At 41.4% G+C, this 26,022-nt stretch overlaps 1 protein-coding gene across 1 annotated transcript in view; it reads left to right on the top strand.

Annotated features, from left to right (window-relative positions):
- The first annotated feature begins 5,123 nt into the window (after positions 1–5,123).
- Positions 5,124–26,022, top strand: part of LOC115102597 (protein kinase C, zeta) — a 168,953-nt gene continuing 148,054 nt past the window's right edge. The window contains exon 1 of the mRNA XM_029622706.2: positions 5,124–5,446. Coding sequence (XP_029478566.2) covers positions 5,376–5,446 — 71 coding nt within the window. The 5' untranslated portion in view covers positions 5,124–5,375. The remainder of the gene's footprint in view (positions 5,447–26,022) is intronic.

Below are 26,022 nucleotides of genomic sequence, written 5' to 3'. Positions count from 1 at the left end.
ATACGGACAAGAGGAATACCTATGTAAGAACGCTGTTCATTGACTACAGATCAGCATTTAACACCATAGTACCCTCCAAGCTCATCATTAAGCTTGAGGCCCTGGGTCTCAACCCCGCCCTGTGCAATTGGGTCCTGGACTTCCTGACGGGCCGCCCCCCAAGTGGTGAAGGTAGGAAATAACATCTCCACTTCGCTGATCCTCAACACTGGGTCCGTGCTCAGCCCCCTCCTGTACTCCCTGTTCACCCATGACTGCGTGGCCATGCAAGCCTCCAACTCAATCATCAAGTTTGCAGACCACACCACAGTAGTAGGCTTGACAGCCTACAGGGAGGAGGTGACAGCTCTCGGTGTGTGGTGTCAGGAAAATAACCTCTCACTCAACATCAACAGAACAAAGGAGAAGATCGGGGACTTCAGGAAACAGCAGATGTAGCACCCCCTATCCACATCGACGGGACAGCAGTGGAGAAGGTGGAAAGTTACGTTTCTCGGTGTACATATGTAACAGTATAACTTTAGACCGTCCCCTTCGCCCATACCCGGGTGCGAACCAGGGACCCTCTGCACAAATCAGCAACAGTCACCCACAAAGCATCGTTACCCATCGCTCCACAAAAGCCGCGGCCCTTGCAGAGCAAAGGGAACTACTACTTCAAGGTCTCAGAGCAAGTGACGTCACTGATTGAAACGCTATTTAGCGCGAACACCGCTAACTAGCTAGCCATTTCACATCCGTTACACATATCACTGACAAACTGAAATGGTCCACCCACACAGACAGTGTGGTGAAGGAGGCACAACCTCAGGAGGCTGAAGAAATGTGGCTTGTCACCTAAAACCCTCAACATTTTACAGATGCACAATTGTGAGCATCCTGTCGGGCTGTATCACTGCCTGGTACGGCAACTGCACCGCCCACAACCGCAGGGCTCTCCAGATGGTGGTGTGGTCTGCACAACGCATCACTGGGGGCAAACTACCTGCCCTCCAGGACACCCACAGCACCCGATGTCACAGGAAGGCCAAAAAGATCATCAAGGACAACAACCACCTGAGCCACTGCCTGTTCACCCCACTATCATCCAGAAAGCGATGCATCAAAGCAGGGACCGAGAGACTGAAAAACAGCATCTATCTCAAGGCCATCAGACTGTTAAGCAGCCACCATTAGCAAATAGAGGCTGCTGCCTACATACAGACTTGAAATGATTGGCCACTTTAATAAATGGTACACCAGTCACTTTAATAATGCCACTTTAATAATGTTTACATATCATGCATTACTCATCTCATATGTATATACTGTATTCTATACTATCTATTGCATCTTAGTCTATGCCGCTCTGACATTGCTCATCCATACATTTATATACTCTTATTCCATTCCTTTACTTAGTTTTGTGTGTATTAGGTATTTGTTGTGGAACTATTAGATATTACTTGTTAGATATTGCTGAACTGTCGGTACTAGAAGCACAAGCATTTCGTTACACATGGTTAGCAGATGTTATTGCAACTGTATGTGACCAATGAAAATGTATTTGATTTGACACGCAGAGGACACGATTTCCATACTTTAGGGCCCATAACGCAATTCTTCAGGAAATGGGCGTGGCTTCACATTGGTTTTCAGATTTGAAGAAAATTGAGGAAAATATGCAGCCGAAGTACAACAAAGTACAAATTAATTGCTTTAATTAATTATGACAAATGTTAAGAACATGCTGAGCAGTGTAATAAAGTAATGACCTTACACGTAATGTTGGCTGATAATTTGTTAGCTACGCTGTTTTTACGAACCACATAGCATATCATTACAGCAGTATATACCGGTATGTTTTTAGCTAGCTACCTAACGTTAGTTGGCTACTTATACATCAAACTTTCCAGTATATTAACTATAGGCTAATTACCCAACGTTTATTAACTTGGTTATTCCCATAATTCTTAGCTGAGCTAAATGGTATAGTCGGTGTGCGTTCTCAAAGGACATTCGGGTGCGTTCGTACATTCGCTCTGGCTCTCTATTTCGATTTCAGAGCACTCTCATCTGTGTACCAGAATGCAGAATAATTTATTTACAAACGCTCAACACCTGTTGAATATGGCCGGTGTCAGTAAACGTCGGCAAAAAAAGTGTAATTAAATTGTTGCCAGCAGCACAGTTACAGTCACCATGAAAACTGCCTAACCAGCTCTGCTAGGGCGAGTAAAATGATCAGTGGTCTCATTTGTGTATGGAAGTACAGTTGTGACCAAAAATATTGGCACCCTTTCATTTTTTTCAAATAATGCACCATTTCTTCCAGAAAACTGTTGACATTAAAACATATTTTGGTATCCACATATATATGTCTTCAGTGTGCAGTTGAACAAAACAAAAAATCGGAATAACTTTCAATCTTAGCTAATTCCAAAAATAAATCCTAAAAAGTCCCAGATAATATTTATTACCACCTTCTAGAAGTAGTTAGAAAGAATTAGATTACACGCAGGTGATTCTCATTTACTTTGGAATTGAAATCCCCTGTGGTGAGATGAAGGTGCCTGCAGTATAAACATCACATATTCAACCAGTTTGAATAGAGAAGAGGACTCAGTCTCCTGTGTTGTGGCACTGTATGTACCTCAATGAGCATGGAGAAAAGAAAGAAAACCAGATAATTATGTGAGGACATCAGACACAAGATTATAGCCAAGCCTGAACAATCTCAAGGCTACATGTCCATCTCCAGAGACCTTGATGTTGCTGTTTCCACTGTACGTAATGTTGTCAAGAAGTTTAAGGCCCATGCCACTGTAGCCAACCTCCCTGGACGTGGCTGCAAGAGAGAACTTGATGGAAGATTGCAGCGAAGGATTGTTCGAATGGTGGAGAAAGCACCTCGATCAACTGCCACACAGATTCAAGCTGACGTTCAGACACAAGGTACGACAGCTTCAACTCACACCACCCGTCGCCAACTCAATGAAAGGGGGTTATAGGTAGGAGACCCAGGAGGACCCCACTGCCGAGAGAAAGACATAAGAAAGCCAGACTGCAATTTGCCAAAACACACCTGAACATGTCAAAACCCTTCTGGGAGAATGTCCTGTGTACAGATGAGACCAAATTAGTGCTTTTTGGTAAAGCACACCATTTCTATGTTTACAGAGAACAAAATTAAGCTTTCAAAGAACACCTACCCTACAGTCAAACATGGAGGTTTAGTGATGTTTTGGGGTTGCTTTGCTGCCTCTTGCACTGGGTTCCTTGAACGTGTGCATGGCATCATTAAATCAGGTAAATACCAAGGTATTTTGGAGCGCAATGTCAGACCCAGTGTCAGAAAGCTGGGTCTCCGTTGAAGGTCATGGGTCTTTCAGCAGGACAATGACCCCAAACACACTTCAAAAAGAGCCCAGGAATGGTTCAAGACAAAACGCTGGACTGTTCTGAAGTGGCCAGCAATGAGTCCAGATCTAAATCCCATTGAAAACTTGTGGAGAGATCTGAAAACAGCAGTTAGGAGAAGGATCCCTTCTAATTGGGGAGAACTGGAGCAGTTAGCACAAGAGGAGTGGGCCAAACTGACTGTACAGAGGTGCAAGAACCTCATTGATGGTTATAGGAAGCTCTTGATTGAAGTTATTCTGACCAAAGGCTGTGCTACCAAATATTAAGTCTACAGTATTCTGAAATGAACCAGTAGTGTATATACTCATTAAGTATGTATCATACAGTATGTTAGTATGGGTATTCAAACACTGCTCAGGTCTCAGATAGGCGTTAGATTAAGAGCGTTTTCAAGTGGAACGTTAACGATGGTTTTGGGGAAACAGCGATATTTAACGATGCTCCTACGGTTCCAACGATAAATGTACCCTTAATTAAGACGCGTTTGGGAACCGGGCCCAGATCACAATAGCCTTCTTCTTTGCTAATAAATTGTCAAATAAAATATTGGTTTTAACTCATGTAAAATAAACTTGTTAACTGGATTCTGTAGTCGCCTAAATGGTTTCATTCTCAGACATGAATTAACACTGTTAATCCATAAGATGGCGCACAAGTGTAACAGTTAGGCTACATCCACAAACCATATTTCCATACATTGTTTTTATGCGAGTCAAGTCATACTTTATACAAAAAAAATCACGACAGCCAACAGATAATTTATTCGTTCAACATGGCGCGATCTTTTTGTGTCTGCAAAATGAATTCTGCTAGAAATGACGGCGGAAATTCCTTTATGCGCAAATATTGACATAATAAGCATCATATAAATACAATTTTAAAAAACAATGAAAGAAAATTACTAAAAAGTGTAAGAAAAACAGCATCAGCTCTCACATTTGTGGTCCTCCCACTACTACTCGGGAAACCATGTAGTTTATTAAACTACAGATTAAATAATTTATGATGAACGTAACAGGGTGATGAAAGTGCACGCTGATCATGATGCTACTTTCGAATAGACTAAATATGGAGGGTCTGATTCTGGTGACATAACGATCGATGTTTGACAAATCAAAATATTCTCGCATTGCATCTGCAAACTGTTGGCAGAGTAGACACATTTGGTATTTAACGCAACAGTGTGAGGCAAAACACATTGAACTTTAGATTTTATTCGGTACATGAAAACTTAAAGTGAAAAAGTAAATTTTGTGTGCACTGTCATCACCCACTGATTTGTATCGCCAACAAGTTAGTTTGGTCAAAACACTACTGGTGGGGAATGCGCATATTTTCTTTAATGTAGATTTACTGGTGGGGAAATGCGCATATTTTCTTTAATGTAGATTTACTGGTGGGGAAATGCGCATATTTTCTTTAATGTAGATTTTAGAATATTCGCATGCAAATCTGTCGCCAATTAGATGGAAAACTAGTTACTGAATGACTTCATTCGAGTTCTCTGTTTAACACATGCAACCCTGGAGTTGATGAAATAGGCTAATCAGAAGTCACACATTTCAACTCGAGTGCGTTGAATAAATGTGTACATTTCCTGAATTTGAAGCAGTAATTTCATAAAGCCTATATATGGCCCAAATAACTGGAATATTTCACTCCTAAATCATCAACAGGTGTTTTGGACCAGGCCAGTCAGCCCTGACAGTGCGCTTTCTCCGCCCAGTACCGTCGGTAACCATAGCGAACACAATCATCGGAAACGCTCGAGTCCAGAATGACGAATCTTAAATGTTGCGTGAGAATTCCATGCATGCCAGCCAGTAGGATAGTTCATGCATGACACACCGCCGTAACCTGGTAGTTTCTATCGATTGGTAAATCCCAAATGTGCCATGGAAACGTTTATCTTCAAGTGAGGCCTGTTGATACAGGTTTGTTTAGTTGCCTGGTAGTTTATAGCGTGGATTACAATGCATTCAAGTTACGGATCCATGATGGACCTGGGCTCGGATTACGTGAAAATTAAAGCGCACTACAGCGGGTGAGTGTTTGTCAAATCGGTTCTGTCCTCGAGGTTCGACCTGTCACTAGGTTGTATTCTTAACATAGGGTCGAAAGAAAGGCAACGCTGCTCTCGGATCAACTTTCTCCTTTCAAATCTTACCTTGAAATTATTCCACAATACTGACGACGGATCAGCTCCTGGAAATATATCGCCTATAGCTGCAAATATTGAGGCGGTTGATTCAAACGTTTTACTCTGTAATAATGCGCTAAATCATAATTAAATATATTGAAACACATTAAGACAGTAGCCTACAAGTAGCAAAAAATAATTTGATTGAACATGAAATGTATTTCTATCATTTAAATAGGCCTATAGTCTGCTGTACTTTATATTTGAATGCGTTCAACTCGGTTTAGAAGTGTATTACGTCGATTGTATCAATTGCAACTTTATTTGTAGTCAACTTTGTTCTGAAGTGATCCGTGGTTACAGAGGCAGATAAACCGTGTGAGTCTGTTTGGCGTTAATCTTCTGGTTATAAAAGTGACGCGGGAGGGCAAAAAAAAATGCGATTCTACGAGTAGTCTTGAGGCAGGCGTTAGATTACAAATGCAACATTAAAACAATAACAATATTTGAATTTAGTTAAACTACCAGAAGTTATTGCAAAATGTAATTCAATTACAAGTTGAACTAGTTAATTACTCCAACACTATAAACTAAAGCGTTTTGCTAGCCATGGGGTAGCTCTACTGAAACTGCTGTGAATGGGGAATTCAAACTTTAAACATTCCACAGGTGTTTAACAGTCTTCAATACGAAATCAACAGACCTGGGTCTGGTTTCCCAAAGGTATTTTAAGGCTAAATTCATCATTATAACTCGTTGAATCTCTGAGGTGGCCTCCCGAGTGGCGCAACGGTCTAAGGCACTGCGTCTCAGTGCTAGAGGCGTCACTACAGACCCTGGTTCGATTTCAGGCTGTATCACAACCTGTCGTGATTGGGCGGAGCACAATTGGCCCAGCGTGGCCTGGGTTAGGGTTTGGCTGGGGTAGGCCGTCATTGTAAATAATAATTTGTTCTTAACTCACTTGCCTAGTTTAAATAATTCCCCAAACCATCCCCATTTAAAACCTGGTTTCTAAAATTCCAATAGTTTGCTAATTTCAGTTCGTGACAAAGCAAGCAGTCATTGTGTAGATAATCATTGTACCATCTAAACTGCTGTAAATATATTTTCATAAACCCAAATATAGTATTTTCAGCTGTTTTGAAGCTTGTTTACAAAAGTAAAAGACAAGAACGGGAAGCATAGAAATGGAACACCTCTGGCGCTTGTCTTAGACTTGCTTTCGATGAGAATGAAAGATCTATAACTCACATTTCTATGTCAATTTGGTTGGGTCGCTCAAAGAGTTGCTTATTGTAGCTAGCTTCCTTTCTTTTTTGACAACAGACCTGCCTCAAGTGAGACACTTGAAACAGTTGTATTAATAGGCTAAATTAGCCAAGTTGCAATTTGTCTGACATTTCTGATTTACGTATAATTTATCACAAAGTAGTTTGGATGTAGTGAACTACAAACTTTAGTTAAGTAGAATATTTTTTATTAAGGGTAACTTTAGTGTAGCTCAACTTCTTCCAGTGTGAAGTAATTGTTTAGTTTGGTGAACTATATTTTCAGAGTAGCCTCCCAAACGCTGATAGCCTAAGCTACATGTTCAAAACTGCTATACACGGACTGTCACAGATGGAAAAACAATGTTGTGAATGAAATAAGTCTAAATTGTCATTAAGCTCAAAGGCAATTTTGGGATGGGCGCAGGTGGGATGGTCACACTTAAAATGAATTACAACTTGGGTGGCATAAAAGGTCCTTATATCCGATGCTTTGTCAAAAGTAGCATAACCTTGTCACACTTTATATAGCATTTATGACATTTGCAATAATTTCTGGAGCATCTATTTAGGTTTAAACTGGGTTTATAATGGCTTCATAAAGCCTTAGCACTTGATCCCATCAAAAATCTTTGTCATAAATGTCAATGGGAAAGGAGATATGGAACAGTGACAAGTGTATGTGTGCAAATGCATCAGGTAAAGAGTTGGCCATAAACAACCCTCTGACCTCTTGACATAATGGTCATATCAGAATGTCATGGCTCTGTCATGTTTGCCAGCACCTTTCCTATTCACCTCAGGCCTAATCATCACTCAACACATTCAGAAAGTTATAATGTGTATTCAGCTACGTTGCATAATTCACGTTCAAATGTTGATTCCTTGAATCACCGAAGAGTCATTGGCACTTTCCAGGTTTGCTAAAGTGCAGTGATATCAGTGCTAAAGGGATTATTGTAGGTGTCTGAACCTATTATTTACAGACATTGTAGGCCTGTCTGTCAAGTGTTGCTGAGAAGGGCAGCCAAACAAATCTGGGCCTGGCTGTTTGGATAACAGTCAAAGGGAGATAAAGAAAGTGCATAGTAGTTTGCTTGATGCAAAATGAGGTTTAACTACAGACATAAGGTTATTTTGCAGGTAGATGAAAGGCTTGGTGGGTTACGAGATTGAGGGACACAGTGGTAATGACGGTGAATGAGGATGCCACTGGAGCAACTTGTCAATATTTCATGTCAGAATATGATTCAATATCATATGGCCAAACATCAGTGTTCTGTATTCACAAAGTGTCTCAGAATAGGAGTGCTGATCTAGTATCAGTTTTGCCTTTAAAATCATAATGGATAAGAGCTGATTCATTGATCCTAGACCAGCACACTTATTAGATGCTATGTGACTACATGCCCATATTCTCACATTTCTTTTGCATTCTGGAGATCATTCTGGAGATCTTTACAAGTTTTTGGTTGTTGTCACGCCCTGGTCTAAGTATTTTGTGTTTTTCTTCATGTATTGGGTCAGGCCAGGGTGTGGCATGGAGTTTTTGTATTGTGGTGTGTTTTGTCTTGGGGTTTTGGCATGTATTGTATTGGGATTGTAGCTAGTGGGGTTATCTAGCAAAGTCTATGGCTGTCTGGAGTGGTTCTCAATCAGAGGCAGGTGTTTATCGTTGTCTCTGATTGGGAACCATATTTAGGCAGCCATATTCTTTGAGTTGGTCGTGGGTGATTGTCTTGATGTCCTTGTTTGATGTTAGTTGACACAAGTATAGGCTGTTTTCGGTTTTCGTTTCGTTTATTGTTTTGTAGTGTTCGTGTTTCGTCGTGTTTATGTTTGTTTAAATAAACATGGATCGCAATCGACAGGCTGCAGTTTGGTCCGACTCTCCTTCACCACACCTAGAAAACCGTGACAGTTGTTGAAACAAATTCATTATGCCCTTTATTGTCTCCGGGTCAAATACTCAACTTATAATTCTAGGCATATTTTTTTTTTGACAGCTCCGATACAAATGTGCAGTGTAGAGGTTATTTCTGATTTGCCTTCGGGTTGTTCCATTTGATTTCACCTTCCATACATATTTGCACATGGTAGAGGTGGTCAGAAAGTGACATTTTGGAGCTGAATGCCAAAATATTCAGAGATAGGTGCTCAAAGTTGACCCATTTTGCATACCCCATCATACGGCAGGTAGCCTAGTGGTTAGAGCGTTGAACTTGTAACCGAAAGGCTGCAAGATCAAATCCCAGAGCTGACAAGGAACAAATCTGTTGTTCTGCCCCTGAACAAGGCAGTTAACCCACTGTTCCTAGGCTGTCATAGAAAATAAGTTTGTTCAACTGACTTGCCTAGTTAAATAAAGTTTTTTTTTAAATCCCATGAGACATCCATGTCTTTATCACTGGAAAATATAAACTGGGGTTGTCAAACTATTTTATAAGTCATTAACATTTTTTTAATAAAAAGTATTTGCCTGGCAGCTGCTACCATACTCCATTCAAAGGCACTTAAATATTATGTCTTGCCGATTCACCCTCTGAATGACACATACACAATCCGTGTCTCAAGTATCTCAAGGCTTAAAAATCCTTATTTAACCTGTCTCCTCCCCTTCATCTACACTGATTTGAAGTGGATTTAACTGGTGAAATCAATAAGCTTTCACCTAGAGTCACCTGGTCAGTCTGTCAGAGCAGGTGTCCTTAATGTTTTGTACACTCAGTGTACATTGCCATGGAAATGATTGCAGCACAATACCAGGCAGCCATTACGAGTTTACCAGTCAAATTGCCAGGGTTAGAGATTCCAAGCCTGTTCTAGTCCTATCTCTGTGTGCTACTGCATTTAAAATTTTTAACTAGGCGTTGTGGGGTGTGTTGCAAGGAGCAACAAAGTTTCATCACGTTGTTAAGAGTCCATGCTACGGCAGAAACGGATCCAACTGCACGAATGCCCAGCCGTCCTGTCTTCAGTCAGTTGTTCTTTAGACAAATAAAATCATATATTTATACTTTAACGGCTATGACGGTTATTATATTTCCATGATGGACTTCATCCATAACCGTCAGTTAATTATATGGTAATTGTCAGCCCTACCTGTAAGTTTAAAAAAATATATATCAAATTCAACTGTATCATTTCCAGTGATGACATGATTTTTTTTTCATTTCATCTTTATTTAACCAGGTAGGCTAGTTGAGAACAAGTTCTCATTTACAACTGCGACCTGGCCAAGATAAAGCAAAGCAGTGCAACACACAACACAGAGTTACACATGGAATTAACAAACAGTCAATAATACAGTAGAAAAGTCTATATACAGTGTGTGCATATGAGGTAAGATAGGCCATAGTGGCAAAATAATTACAATATAGCAATTAAACACTGGAGTGATAGATGTGCAGAAGATGAGTGTGCAAGTAGAGATACTGGGGTGCAAAGGAGTAGAATAAATAACAGTATGGGGATGAGGTAGTTGGATGGGCTATTTACAGATGGGCTATGTACAGGTGCAGCGATCTGTGAGCTGCTCTGACAGCTGGTGCTTAAAGCTAGTGAGGGAGATATGAGTCTCCAGCTTCAGTGATTTTTTTATTTTTTTTTGTAGTTCGTTCCAGACATTGGCATCAGAGAACTAGAAGGAAAGGCAGCCAAAGGAGAAATTGGCTTTGGGGGTGACCAGTGAAATATACCTGCTGGAGCGAGCGCTACGGGTGGGTGATGCTATGGTGACCAGTGAGCTAAGGTGGGGCTTTACCAAGCAAGGAAATTATAGATGACCTGGAGCCAGTGTGTTTGGTGACGAATATGAAGCGAGGGCCAGCCAATTAGAGCATACAGGTCGCAGTGGTGGGTAGTATATGGGGCTTTCATGACAAAACGGTGACAAAACACTGATAGACTGCATCCAATTTGCTGAGTAGTGTTGGAGGTTATTTTGAAAATTACATCGCCAAAGTCAAGGATCGGTAGGATAGTCAGTTTTACAAGGGTTTGTTTGGCAGCATGAGTGAAGGATGCTTTGTTGTGAAATAGGAAGCCGATTCTAGATTTAATTTTGGATTGGAGATGCTTAATGCGAGTCTGGAAGGAGAGTTTACAGTCTAACCAGACACCTAGGTATTTGTAGTTGTCCACCTATTCTAAGTCAGAACTGTCCAGAGTATGTATGGATGTATGCAAAATGGATCAATTTTGAGCACCTATATCTCCTGAATGTTTTGGCATTCAGGTCCAAAAAGGCACTTTCTGACCACTTATACCATGGAAAAATATGTATGGAAAGTTTTGTTCCAATCAAAAGAGTTGTGGTCAAAAAGTGATCGAAATCAAATGGAACAATCCCTTCCCAATTTAAATTGATGTGACTTGAGTGTTATTGATGGGCTGCTACCTTGTGATAAGGACGTTCCCTCAATGTCTTGCCAACCATACATTTACAGAATCCTGATCAGTCACTACAGCGGATGGGAGTCAAGCCAAGCTCAGGATATACTCTGACCTTTGATAAGCCGTTTTTGAATATACAAAATGTCAGCCTCCTTGATTTGTGGAGGCTCTGGAGGTCCCTCCCTGCTCTAAACAAATCATTGTTTCAAGAAGAGAGGCAGGGAAGATGGCAGTGTCCCTGTATGGTCTAGGAAAGCAGGCTGGTTTTATATAGTAACATAACATTACCCAATTAGCTTATTAACCAGACCTGCGGTGTGTTGAAAAGGTTGAAACAGTGCACAGACTGAATATTGACGAGAATAACTTATTTCTTGGACTGAATGCTATGTTGTTTTGCATAGCCCTTCCTTTCTTTTGCTCATTGTATTTCATGTTTACTTTTTGTATCACATCAACTTTACAAACCCAAATGAACTTGAATAAGGAAGTGTGCATGCATGAATGCACAGGTAGGAAGTACTGTTCAAATTTGGAAGATTACAGCTCGACAGTTCCTAGTTATGCAATGGCTATGATGCAGTCTGTGCTAATGTGGGGGAGTTGACTGAGGTGCTATTGAATATCCAGAATTGAGTCAACCCTCTTTCTGAGCTCTCCGGATGCATTGGTAATTCCCAATTCTTAATGTATTTAAAAGGGGTGGGGGAGGTAATATTGTATGGCCCCGGTGGGCTGAGTGTCGGCTCGCAGACAGCCTAATCTTTTCAGTTGCCTAGCAACCTGTTATGAGTAGCCATATTAGTTCTCCTTAAAGGGATAGTTCACACTGAAGAAAAAATGAGTAGGGAAGATGGGGACCATGTGATCTATTTACATCGCCACTATCTTTCATTCCAGTTTGGAGATTGTAAAGGTCTCCTAATGCATATGGGAACTACAACCACAGATGGTGTGGTATATGGGTTCAGCTTGACTTGGACCATATTTAAGGTATGGAAAAAGTCTGGCAAACTTTAATTTCCGGTGAAATACGCCTTTAACTCACTGGACTGGTGTGTAGTGGAGCTCCTGAGCTGTCTGAGATGGGGTCTAAGGTACACAGAGACATACTGTGAGCCTCTACATACGCTTAGAGATTCGCAGGGATTTGATTTGTCAGTGTGAATAATTTTACACCCGGCTCATTGCCAGGCTTTTGGGAATCTCTTCATGCATAGGTTCATGCTCTGACTTTTTTAAGCGTTTGATTCTCACCTAATTATCCTGCACACTATACATGTTCAATTAAATCAAAGTGCCCATATGAAGTTGCGTTGAAGAACGGTCTCCAGGGAAGGGTTTACATGGGGCGAAGGACATTCCATTAAAGCCATTACTTAGATGAATCAAACCGTTAATGGTTAAATATCATGAAGTACCCACAACTGTATCCGTCCAGTTCTTACATGGTATTGGGATCTGAATAGCTTTGTTTACTCTGATAAATTGCTAGTTTATTAATTACATGCCTGAGACATGATATGGATGGGATGGATCTAATGTAATTTCTCCAATGAGGATACACCTTTCAATAATTAGTCTCGAGCTGCCGGTGAATTGTTTGAAGCAGAACATTAGGTAGGAATATGAGGGTGTAATGCCCTTGAGAAACTCAGCTAAATTGATTACTGTGTGGGAGAACAGTTCACAGAACTGCCTTTTGATGGAGAGATGAGGCAGAGTCATCTTGATAAATACTAGGCCTATGTTCTTATAAATGTATTTTATTTTTATTTCACCTTTATTTAACCAGGTATGCTAGTTGAGAACAAGTTCTCATTTGCAACTGCGACCTGGCCAAGATAAAGCATAGCAGTGTGAACAGACAACAACACAGAGTTAGCCAGACACCTAGGTACTTATAAATGTCCACATAGTCTAGGTCGGAACCATCCAGGGTGGTGATGCAAGTCGGGCGTGTGGGTGCAGGCAGCGAATGGTTGAAAAGCATGCATTTGGTTTTACTAGCGTTTAAGAGCAGTTGGAGGCCACGGAAGAAGTGCTGTATGGCATTGAAGCTTGTTTGGAGGTTAAATAGCACAGTGTCCAAGGAAGGGCCAGAAGTATACATAATGGTGTCGTCTGCGTAGAGGTGGATCGGGGAATCGCCCGCAGCAAGAGCAACATCATTGATATATACAGATAAGAGTCGTTCCGAGAATTGAACCCTGTGGTACCCCCATAGAGACTGCCAGAGGACCGGACAACATGCCCTCCAATTTGACACACTGAACTCTGTCTGCAAAGTAGTTGGTGAACCAGGCATGGCAGTCATTAGAAAAACCGGGGCTACTGAGTCTGCCGATAAGAATATGGTAATTGACAGAGTCGAAAGCCTTGGCCAGGTCGATGAAGACTGCTGAAGACGGCTGCACAGTACTGTCTTTTATCGATGGTGGTTATGATATCGTTTAGTACCTTGAGCGTGGCTGAGGTGCACCCATGACCTGCTCGGAAACCAGATTGCACAGTGGAGAAGGTACGGTGGGATTCGAGATGGTCAGTGATCTGTTAGTTGACTTGGCTTTTGAAGACCTTATAGATAGGCAGGGCAGGATGGATATAGATAGGTCTGTAACAGTTTGGGTCCAGGGTGTCTCCCCCTTTTGAAGAGGGGGATGACCGCAGCAGCTTTCCAATCCTTGGGGATCCCAGATGATACGAAGGAGAGGTTGAACAGGCTGGTAATAGGGGTTGCAACAATGGCGGCGGACAGTTTCAGAAATAGAGGGTCCAGTTTGTCAAGCCCAGCTGATTTGTATTGGTCCAGATAGACAACCCCTGTGTAGAACGCCCTTGAGTGAATGGTTGGTAAATTGTGCAGAAGTGTGTTAGAGACCTGCTTCTCACCTGCACATGTTAATGCTATTCGCGACACTGCCACACCCGGCCTAAAACATACTTATACAATTGTTGTGGCCAAAAATCTGAAACAGTTTTTTGTTTCATCAGACCAGAGGACAAACCGTAGTCTAGCTTTCTCATGGCAGTTTTGGAGCAGTGGCTTCTTCCTTGCTGAGCCAGCCTTTCAGGTTATGTCGATATAGGACTCGTTTTACTGTGGATATAAATACTTTTGTACCCGTTTCCTCCAGCATCTTCACAAGGTCCTTTGCTGTTGTTCTGGGATTGATTTGCACTTTTCTCACCAAAGTACGTTCATCTCTAGGAGGCAGAACGCGTCTCCTTCCTGAGCGGTATGACAGCTGCGTGGTCCCATGGTGTTTATACTTGTGTACTATTGTTTGTACAGATGAACGTGGTACCTTCAGGCGTTTGGAAATTGCTCCCAAGGATGAACCAAACTTGTGTGGAGGTCTACAATTTTTTTCTGAGTTCTTGGCTGATTTCTTTTGATTTTCCCACGATGTCAAGCAAAGAGGCACTGAGTTTGAAGGTAAGCCTTGAAATACATCCACAGGTACACCTCCAATTGACTCAAATTATGTCAATTAGCCTATCAGAAGCTTCTAAAGCCATGACATCATTCTCTGGAATTTTCCAAGCTGTTTAAAGGTACAGTCAACTTAGTATATGTAAACTCCTGACCCACTGGAATTGTGATACAGTGAATTATAATTGAAATAATCTCTGTTAACATTTGTTGGAAAAATTACTTGTCATGTACAAAGTAGATGTTCTAACCGACTTGCCAAAACTATAGTTTGTTAACAAGATGTGTGGAGTGGTTGAAACACTTAGGTTGGAATCATTCAAACTCGTTTATGTAAACTTCCGACTTCAACTGTATTTACGTTAGACTTTTGTGGTCCTAGTCTGATTTAATCAGGCTGTAATACACCATTCATTGGTATATACAGCCTGAAACTAATGACTGCAAATTCTTAATGTTCCTTACAAGCTACAACGTTTAATAAAATTACATTTGAACTTACTCTACTGGACTGGTTGTCTGTGGTGTTGGTCCTTCAGATGGTTGAAATATGAGACTGAATTAACCACAGGAATGTATTGTTTACCCGACTTTTCAGAGCGCCGGTACTAAAGTTTAAATTTCTATCACCAGGCTCATGCACAAAACCATGTAAACACTTGCTGACATCAGTTGGTATGCATGCATTGCGTGCATGTACTTCTTCCGTCTTGTACAAGTTGCTTTGGTCATAAGCAAACGTGTGTACGCGATGCATGCATACTAAGTTTAGTCAACAGGTACTTAGGTGGATTTCACAGCAGCTCCATCAAGGTTGTGCCTCATGGAGCTTGAAACCGGCAGCAGCAACCATTCATGAAGTAAGTGTCTAGATAGTTATTTTTCTATTATCAAAAGTAAAGGACATGCTAGTCATGGTTTCACGCTTTGCACAATATTCTTTTGATTGTTCTCTTCAGGGCCGATGTCTGAATGAACGTTATACTACTCAATGCAACTATTTTAAATTGAATTTTGAAACATGAGATTAATAAACGAGGCGAATTAGCAGGAAAACCTTTTGTCATTGTGATGTCGCCAGAAAATGTATTCGTAGGAAAAATTTAGCTAGCTAGCTAAGATTGAGGGGACTGGAGGACCAGATTTTAGTTAGCTAGTTAACATGAACTATTTTAGACGTACTTTAGATAGATGGCAATGTTGCCATTAGCTAGCAAAGAAAATTTTACAACATAATGACAGCTTTTTCCTACTAATTATTTGCCTACATTAGCAATGTCATTCTATTCAGGCCACTATAGTGTCTCCTCATAATGTTAGCTACCTAACTTAGCTAGCTCAATAATGAACTAAAGGAGCATAAAGTTACTCCTTATAGTCCAAGGACCTTAACGTAAACTCACTCACTTTTGTACATCGCCTTGGTCCGTACAATTGACCTTATTTTAGCGCCCCAAAAACGTAATACTTCCAGATGAACTGTAATGTCAATACCATTGTAAAGCACACTTTCTCCCCTTTCCAACAGAATCAATTACATGACCTAAACGCTGCCCGTTTCTGCATCATTCAAGAAGACAATGAGCCCCGTCGGGTCTTTTTAAAAATGGCGGGTGGGGAAGCGAAACTATTGCGTGATAGTGAGAAGGTGATGTTGTGTGGGAAAATGGCTTTTTTTCACTCGATCTGTCCAACTTATCACCTTATCGCCTCTAAATGTAAATAAAACACTATAAAGAGTTTGTCATTACATACCTATTTGAAGGTTTGTGTCGAAATTGAATCGGGTTTTTAGCGCGGTGCTAAAGTGATCTTAGCAGTAAACAGCGGCTTTGAGAATGATGATCGCATGCAATGATGACCAAAAAAATTACTAGGTATCCCCCCCTTACCCCGGTCACTGTCCATTTCTTGTTTTTAAAGGATGATAGAAGTGCTACACTTGGTGAAGAGAGATCGTAAGACCGAAATAGTTGCTTTATGCGTGCTGTACGTTACGACCTGACACATCAAGATGTAATAGAGGGTCAGTTTTTTTTCAACCTTTCTCCAATACTATAGAGATATTACCATGTCGATCAACGCTTGAGTAGAAACTAGTTCACACACCCGATTTTGCAATCAACACAGTCCCATTAGTTTTCTTTGTAGCCTCGTTTGAATGTTGCGGTTGCGCACATTTGTACGGAATGGGGTGAGTTTACGTTACATGTTCTGTTTAGAGGCTGGCCTCTAAAACAACCAAATGCTCCATCTAAATGTGTGAACGTGAACCGATTCTCAATTACGGTATGGTTCTAGAAACAACGTCCTCTACTTTATGTCACAAAAACAATGTCAAAAATATACACTTACTGTTTTAACAGTTGCAGCCGACAGTATTGTTTTAGTGACAACACGTTTAGTGTCCGTCTTCCATTTACACACAGGTGTTCGGAGACACAGATGGCTAATTAGCGCAGGTACGCCTTCGTCTGTTTTCCGTTAACAAGCACAGTAACATGGACATATGGCCGTGTGGGAACCCTAATAGCCCTATAAAGGTGTTTAGGAATTGAATTAACCTTGAGTTTTTATTTGAGTTATTTCTTGCTGATATTAAAGATTCCGTAGGTTTTCATAACCTTACCGTAAGCGATGTGTTGGGGCTCTTTACAGAACTCCCCCTGCCAGAAGATACTGTCGTCAATAGGCGCTAAAGGTCTATGAATGGGCTAGCTAGCTAGCTAGCTAACCAAAGGTACTGATAGCTCACAAACCAAAAGGGGGAGCCAAACTGTCTGCTGTTCAAACTGCAGTCAGTCAGTTACCCAAAACGAACCAAGGTAGGCTACTTGATTTGTTTTCTTTGACTGTACCAAATAACATGCTGAAATTGACAAATTGAAGTGTACTTGCCATTAGGTATTTGAGCCAAAACAAATTGGCTTGTGATTGGCTTAGCTAGTAGCTACTATCTAAACTCAGCAAAAAAATAAACATCCTCTCACTGTCAACTGCATTTTATTTTCATGAAACTTAACATGTGTAAATATATGTGTGAACATAAGATTCAACAACTGAGACATAAACTGAACAAGTTCCACAAACGTAACTAACAATAATGGAATAATGTGTCAGCTGCATCAAGTACTGCAGTGCATCTCCTCCTCATGGACTGCACCAGATTTGCCAGTTTTTGCTGTGAGATGTTACGCCACTCTTCCACCAAGGCACCTGCAAGTTCCCGGACATTTCTGGGGGGAATGGCCCTAGCCCTCACCCTCCAATCCAACAGGTCCCTGACGTGCTTAATGGGATTGAGATCTGGGCTCTTGGCTGGCCACGGCAGAACACTGGCATTCCTGTCTTGCAGGAAATCACACACAGAACGAGCAGTATGGCTGGTGGCATTGTCATGCTGGAGGGTCATGTCAGGATGAGCCTGCAGGAAGGGTACCACATGAGGGAGGAGGATGTCTTCCCTGTAATGCACAGCGTTGAGATTGAGCTTGTTGTCATTGAAGGCAGTCTGATGATACTGTGACACACCGCCCCAAACCATGACGGACCCTTCACCTCCAAATCGATCCCGCTCCAGAGTACAGGCCTTGGTGTAACGCTCATTCCTTTGACGATAAACACGAATCTGACCATCACCCCTGGTGAGACAAAACCACAACTCGTCAGTGAAGAGCACTTTTTGCCAGTCCTGTCTGGTCCAGCGATGGTGGATTTGTGCCCAGAGGCGAGGTTGTTGCCTGTGATGTCTGGTGAGGACCTGCCTTACAACAGGCCTACAAGCCCTCAGTCCAGCCTCTCAGCCTATTGCGGACAGTCTGAGCACTGATGGAGGGATTGTGCGTTCCTGGTGTAACTCGGGCAGTTGTTGTTGCCATACTGTACTTGTCCTGCAGGTGTGATGTCCGGCTGTACCGATCCTGTGTTAGACGTGGTCTGCCACTGCGAGGACGATCAGCTGTCCGTCCTGTCTCCCTGTAGCGCTGTCTTAGGCATCTCACAGTACGAACATTGCAATTTATTGCCCTGGCCACATCTGCAGTCCTCTTACCTCATTGCAGCATTCCTAGGCACGTTCACACAGATGAGCAGGGACCCTAGGCATCTTTCTTTTGGTGTTTTTCAGAGTCCGTAGAAAGGCCTCTTTAGTGTCCTAAGTTTTCTTAACTGTGACCTTTAATTGCCTACCGTCTGTAAGCTGTTAGTGTCTTAACGAACATTCTACAGGTGCATGTTCATTAAATGTTTATGGTTTATTGAACAAGCATGGGAAACAGTGTTTAAACCCTATACAATGAAGATCTGTGAAGTTATTTGAAGACAATTTTACGAATTGTCTTTGAAGGACAGGTTCCTAGAAAAGGGACGTTTCTTTTTTTGCTGAGTTTACATGGCTAGATCTCTCAATAGGTGTATGTTTATCTGTGATATGATTCCTAAAAAATAATATGCCTTCTGGCTGAATGCAAGAATGAATGTATAACTTTTTATGATACATAATATGACTTATGAAAGCTTAGGCTAGCGGTCTAGCTGGTTTGACATTGCTATGGGCATACATTGATCATACTATTTAAGTTTCTAAGTTTTGGACTGTCGGATATGAAGGATTGTAAAATGTAACTTTGTCACCTTTTTTTGGTTGATAACTTGAAGCTACACAATTCCCGTCCATTCATCATCCCCTTTATTTCGTGCTAAAGGGTCATCGCTGAGGAGGCCTGCAGGATGAGGACCACGAGGTCATGGACTTCTTGGAGGAGGCTTTTGATGAGGAGCTACTTTGTGAAGAAGAGGATGACGAATGAGACACACACACACACACGGGACAGACAGGTGAACATGGCAATGAAGCAGCTCCACTGGTTTCCTCCTAAACGTCCTAGGTTGATTCTGGTGGAGGTGGCTACTGTCCATACCAAGCTGGTGGTGCAGGTCATAGAAATGCTCTAGCCTGGTCCCAGATCTTTTTATGCTGTCTTGCTAACTGTTAATGTAGGATAGTTGTCATGCCATGTTACCTTGGCAGTTGATACATAGGCGTTGGCTATACACTGAGTATATCTTTCCTTGACACAGACTGACCAGGTGAAAGCTATGATCCCTTATTGATGTCACTTTTTAAATCTACTTCAATCAGTGTAGATGAAGGGGAGACAGGTTAAAGAAGGATTCTTAAGCTTTGAGACAACTGAGACATGGATTGTACATGTGCCATTCAGAGGGTGAATGGGCAAGACAAATAAATGAAGTGTCTTTGAACGGGGTATGGTAGTAGGTGCCAGGCACACCGGTTTATGTGAAGAACTGCGACGCTGCTGGGTTTTCACTCTCAACAATTTCCTGTGTGTATCAAGAATGGTCCACCACCGAAAGGACATCAAGCCAACTTGACACAACTGTGGGAAGCATTGGAGTCAACATGAGCCAGCATCCCTGTGGAATGCTTTCGACACCTTGTAGAGTCCATGCCTTGACAAATTGAGGCTGTTCTGAGGGTAAAAACATTAGTGTTTCTAATGTTTGTTATACTTGTATTTATTATTTATTTATATATATATATATATATATATATATATTTTTTCAATTTACCACTGAATGGCGCACATACAATCCATGTCTACAATCCAGGTGTGAATGTGAGGGCAGGCAGTTGTGTATGATTTTATGGTTATGATAGTGAGGTAACTTGCGCTTTTGTTTTCATCTTTGAATGAGACAAGGTATTCCCCTAATGTTAATCTTTCAATAAATGTTTTGTTTTATGAATATTATATTACTTGTGTATTTATTTCCTCATCACATTTAAGACTCAGTGGTTTCTGTTTTTTTGTTTTGGTCCAGATATGTTTAATTTACCGTATGGATAAGAAAGTGTCTGATCACAGAAAATTCCAGAGTTAAAAAAAGTATCATCATTCACTAAAACACGTGTTCCTTATTTTGTAAGGATCAGAATAGAAGTTCCCTTTACTGTGCGTTATACCTTCCAGAGCTTGAGTTGTAAAACAATAACTTGAAAAGCTACTGACATGCCATGATTTAGACTTTCATTATAACCTTGTTTATGATCTGGGTGTTATGTAATAACTGATGAGAATTTATGAAGTAAGACAAACTTTCACTGCAGTCTCGTTCCTTTATTTACTTTCTGCAACAAACATTCCAAATGATGTAATTCAAGAGTGTTAACTTTATTTAAATTTTAAATTTTTAGTCTATTTCACGAAATAATAATTTTGACTTTGTGATGAGGCTGAAGTCTGAGGCCTAACTGCGTCTCAGTGAAGTATTACTTGCCATGTTAGGCCTGTGAGATGCAGAGGCCTATAGTCTGCTCAGCAGATGATCATGGCATTCTGCAATGAATAGACTGGATATAGGCCAGGATGGTCCACCATGCAAGACGGCTGTTCTGGTCCTGCATCTTCTGATGACCTATTGAAAACGATATGATATAGCAGGTTAAGATGTGTGCTGTATGCCTTTTGTTTTGATGACAAAACAAAGTATCGTTCACACCTGTGGAAGTTTTTCACGTTTTTTTTCTTTTAAGGGATAAGGGGGAGGGCATTAGACATGTCTTATCAGCCAATCAGGGTTGTATGAAAATATGTCACATTTGTATCCCCATGCCCACACATTTGGACTGAGCATTTCAGAAGCTCAAGGAAAGAAATTATTAAAAAAATATGATTTGGAGCATTCGGAAAGCATTCCGACCCCTTGACTTTTTATAGCCTTATTCTGAAATGGATGAAATAGTTTTTTCCCTGGCATCTACACACAATACTTTTATTTAACTAGGCAAGTCAGTTAAGAACAAATTCTTATTTACAATGACTGCCTACCAAAAGGCCTCCTACGGGGGCCTGGGATTAAAAAAACAACAAATACAATAGGACAAAACACACCATCACAACACTAAATAAAGATAGACGTAAGACACAAGGCAGCAACACATGACAACATGGTAGCAGCACAAAAACATGGTACAAACATTGGGCAAAGTCAACAACACAAAGGTCAAGAAGGTAGAGACAATACATCATACAAAGCAGCCACAATTGTCAGTAAGAGTGTCCATGATTGAGTCTGAATGAAGACATTGAAATAATAACCCATAATGACAAAGCAAAAACAACTTTTTATAAACTTTTGCAAATTTATTAAAAAAACATACCTGGAAATATTCATTTACATAAGTATTCAGACCCTTTACTCCAGTACTTTATTGTAGCACCTTTGGCAGCGATTACAGCCTCGAGTCTTCTTGTGTATGACGCTACAAGCTTGGCACACCTGTATTTTGGGGAGTTTCTCCCGTTCTTCTCTGCAGATCCTCTCAAGCTCTGTCAGGTTGAATGGGGAGCATCACTGCACAACTTTTTTTCAGGTCCTCCAGAGATGTTCGATCAGGTTCAAGTCCGGGCTCTGGCTGGGCCACTCAAGGACATTCAAAGACTTGTCCTGAAGCCACTCCTGCATTGTCTTGGCTGTGTGCTTAGGGTCATTGTCCTGTTAGGTGAACCTTCACCCCAGTCTGAGGTCCGTAGCAGGTTTTCATCAAGGATCTCTCTACTTTGTGCCGTTCATTTTTCCTCGATACTGACTCCCAGTCCCTGCCGCTGAAAAACATCCCTACAGCATGATTCTGCCACCACCATGCTTCACCATGCTTCGTAGGGATGGTGCCAGGTTTCTTCCAGGTTTCTTCCAGACGTGATGCTTGGCATTCAGTTAAATTTTGGTTTCATCAGACCATAGAATCTTGTTTCTCATGGTTTGAGAGTCTAGGTACCTTTTGGCGGGCTGTCATATGCCTTTTACTGAGGAGTGGCCTCCGTCTGGCCACTCTAGCATGAAGGCCTGATTTGTGGAGTGCTGCAGAGATCGTTGTCCTTCTGGAAGGTTCTCCCATCTCCACAGAGCAACTCTAGAGCTCCGTCAGAGTGACCATCGGGTTCTTGGTCACCTCCCTGACCAAGGCCCTTCTCCCCTGATTGCTCAGTTTGGACAGGTGTCCAGCTCTAGGAAGATTCTGGGTGGTTCCAAACTTCCATTTGAGAATGATGTAGGCCACTGTGTTCTTCGGGATCTTCAACGCTGCATAAATGTTTTGGTACCCTTCCCCAGATCTGTGCCTCGACACAATCCTGTCTCGGAGCTCTACGGACAATTCCTTCGACCTCATGGCTTGGTTTTTGCTCTGACATGCACTGTCAACTGTGGGACCTTATATAGACAGGGTGTGCCTTTCCAAATCATGTCCAATCAATTGAATTTACCACAGGTGGACTCCAATCAAGTTGTAGAAACATCTCAAGGATGATCAATGGAAACAGGATGCACCTGAGCTCAATTTTGAGTCTCATAGCAAAGGGTCTGAATACTTATGTAAATAAGGTATTTCTGTTTTATTTTTAAGAGATTTGTTAATTTCTAAAAACCTGTTTACTATGTCATTATGGGGTATTGTGTGTAGATAAAAAAATATATATATATTTTAGAATAAGGCAGTAACGTAAGAACATGTGCAAAAAGTCAAGGTGCCTGAATACTTTCCAAATGCACTGTGTATATATACAGTGATTTATTAGACAAAGTAATGATTTATAAACATATATATTTTTTTAACTGCATGGGGGTTTTAATCACCGTGGGCGCAGTGTCGGCTGTTTCTGCTACAAAAAAATAGATCCAAGTGAAAATGCTGAAAAGGTCAATGTAAAGTCCACCTACAAATAATTGAGTTGAGAATTTTTTTGTTGTTGACAACATATTGACTTGATTGTATTTTACATTTTTGTATGCTTAAATAGTCTCTCGTGACATATGTGAAACTATTTATTTAGTGTGTGCAATATTTAGTTCCAGGTTCTGAGATTACAGCCAAGATAAGGTATGACCCACCATCAATCCATATTGGGCTACAGTTAATTAGCATTTATATAAGCAGCATTTGAATTCTAAAGTTCCACACAATTGATACAGTGCATGCTGACAATGGTACATATACATCTAACCATCTGCGTATGTATGCATGCATGTATTGTACTGCTTGTGCGTGCTTGCTTGCATGTGTGTCTGTGTCTCTCTTTAGCGAGCGTGTGTGTGTCCGTGTGTACAAGAGTGTGTTTGCTGGTGCAGTGTGGGAGGGTATTGAAGGAGTGCCATGTTGGCAGAGGATGTGCCCTGTGAGGGGAACTGGAGTTGTGCCTGCTGCTGAGGCCCAAGCTGTTCCTGTCTCCCTCCCCAGAGGAGTCAGAGTCACAAAACAACCCCAAATACCACACCACAACCTGTCAAATACTAACTATATGATTTGAACACTGGCTACCCTAAAATGTTCTTCTGAAAATATAGTTACTGAACTAGATCATTGCCCATATTTATTGAGCGGAGTAGGAGTGCTGATCTAGGATCAGTTTTGCCTTTCAATTCAGAATGAGTAAGATTATGGACAGGGGGGACTTGATCTTAGAATGATCCTGAATAGGGGTTGTGTGTTGTCAACAGTAACTGGTTCAGACAGTGGGGTGTTAGGTTGGACTAATGATGCTTGATGTTGAATATGAACACACACACTGTATTACAGGGTGCCCACAGGGTCATTGACAGACAGGTGAAGGTGGTTCAAATGGCAGGAGTTCAAATCACAATAAAATGCAATATCACTAATGCGGTATGTGTAGTACTCAGTGGATGCTAAAGACCTTTACCTTGTGCGAGCCGGAACGGCTCCTATGAGCCGATCTCGTATTTCTGTAGCATGAGGCTACAAACACACCCACTGAACAGGACGCTAGTCTATCTCCTTAATGCTGATTGCCAAGCAGAGACGCACTGACTCGGCCGGAGATCGAACTCCCAAACTTCAAATCTCAGGACGGACACTCAAACCACAAGGCCCCTGAGTAGTTACTTGACATTGTGTGGTACCAACCACGAGGCAGTCGAGCTGAGTCCTGGGCTACGGACACTCAAACCACAAGGCCCCTGAGTAGTTACTTGACATTGTGTGGTACCAACCACGAGGCAGTCGAGCTGAGTCCTGGGCTACGGTCCAAACACTTAAAAGACGCACCCTATCCCCTCAGCCCTCAAATTAAGTGGACATTTCTGATGACATATCATGACGTCTGACTAGTATACACTTGCAGGGCAAGGGAGGAAGGAATTGTTTTTAATTCATCTCGTGATGATTGTGTTTTCAGCCACCGGTAGCTTGTGGGTTATTTATATGCCCTACCGTCAATTATGAGTGCATGTCTACTTCTATTAAATATATCATTATTAATATACACCTACTGTATGATAGCTAGCAAATGAATGATCTAACTAGTGTTAGCCTGCCTAGCTGGGACTTCTGAAGAAGGGAAATGTTTTATTTCTACCATTTCCAAAAGATAACCAAACAAAAACACATTTACTCTTTATGTAGTAGCAAAATGTCTTACTTATTTGCGTTTGTTTTTACTTACACATGTATGTTAACTTCTCCATTGATGTTGTTTTTAAGTTTTCGCGTTTGTTTCTAAGCGGATTGTCTCGAATTGAATTATGGGGAGTTTCAGGCCCCGGAGTGAACATAATTGTACACTCTCAAAGCCGACTGAAAACGAGGGCTTGAGGGGCTTTACGTTGCAAACCTCCCTAGCATGGCTTATCATTTGGACCACCCTCCAAAATGGCGACGGGGATTCCCTCAAGGGCATAAGGCGAGGGTAAGTGGACGAGGGTGTGTCTCAAGTGTTTGGACCCCAGGCCTGGTATTGACTGGAGTCACAAACAAAGAACAACCACAGGTGTCCACATCAATAGCTGAGAAACATAAGTGAAACCTGAATTGTAATGAATGGTCTGCTCACCACATGCCAATGAATGTTAGCTGGATTTTCAATCCATTTATAATTAGGCTAACCTAGAGGAGCCCAGAGAGGACATATCAATAAATAAATAAAAATCCTCATTATGTCGAGATCACAAATTATCTCATGATCACGACATGAAAAAAAAGTAGTTAAATAGGAGTGATCGTTACACTAATGGATGGTACATTTCATGCTAACATCATGCTTTCATTTGTGTTTGGAGCTCATTATCAGTTTATAAGTTAGAATGTTTAGCAAGCTAAATGTCCCTTACCTTGAGCTAAGAGCTCTCTTGGGGCATCTAAGCCATCGTGGGGCATTTGAGCCTGTCTCCCAGGCTGTATGCCACCCCCAAGACCACAGCATGCAAGCAACAAAGCAGCTACAGGGCCTTCAGAAACTATTCATACCCCTTGACTTATTCCATATTTTGTTGTTACAGCCTGCATTTTCTCACCCATCTACACACAATACCCCATAATGACAGGTTTTTTTATGCAAATG

The sequence above is a fragment of the Oncorhynchus nerka genome, linkage group LG20, assembly GCF_034236695.1.
Source record: "Oncorhynchus nerka isolate Pitt River linkage group LG20, Oner_Uvic_2.0, whole genome shotgun sequence".
In the NCBI taxonomy this organism is placed as follows: Eukaryota; Metazoa; Chordata; class Actinopteri; order Salmoniformes; family Salmonidae; genus Oncorhynchus; species Oncorhynchus nerka.
This window is presented reverse-complemented; position numbering and strand designations above follow the sequence as displayed.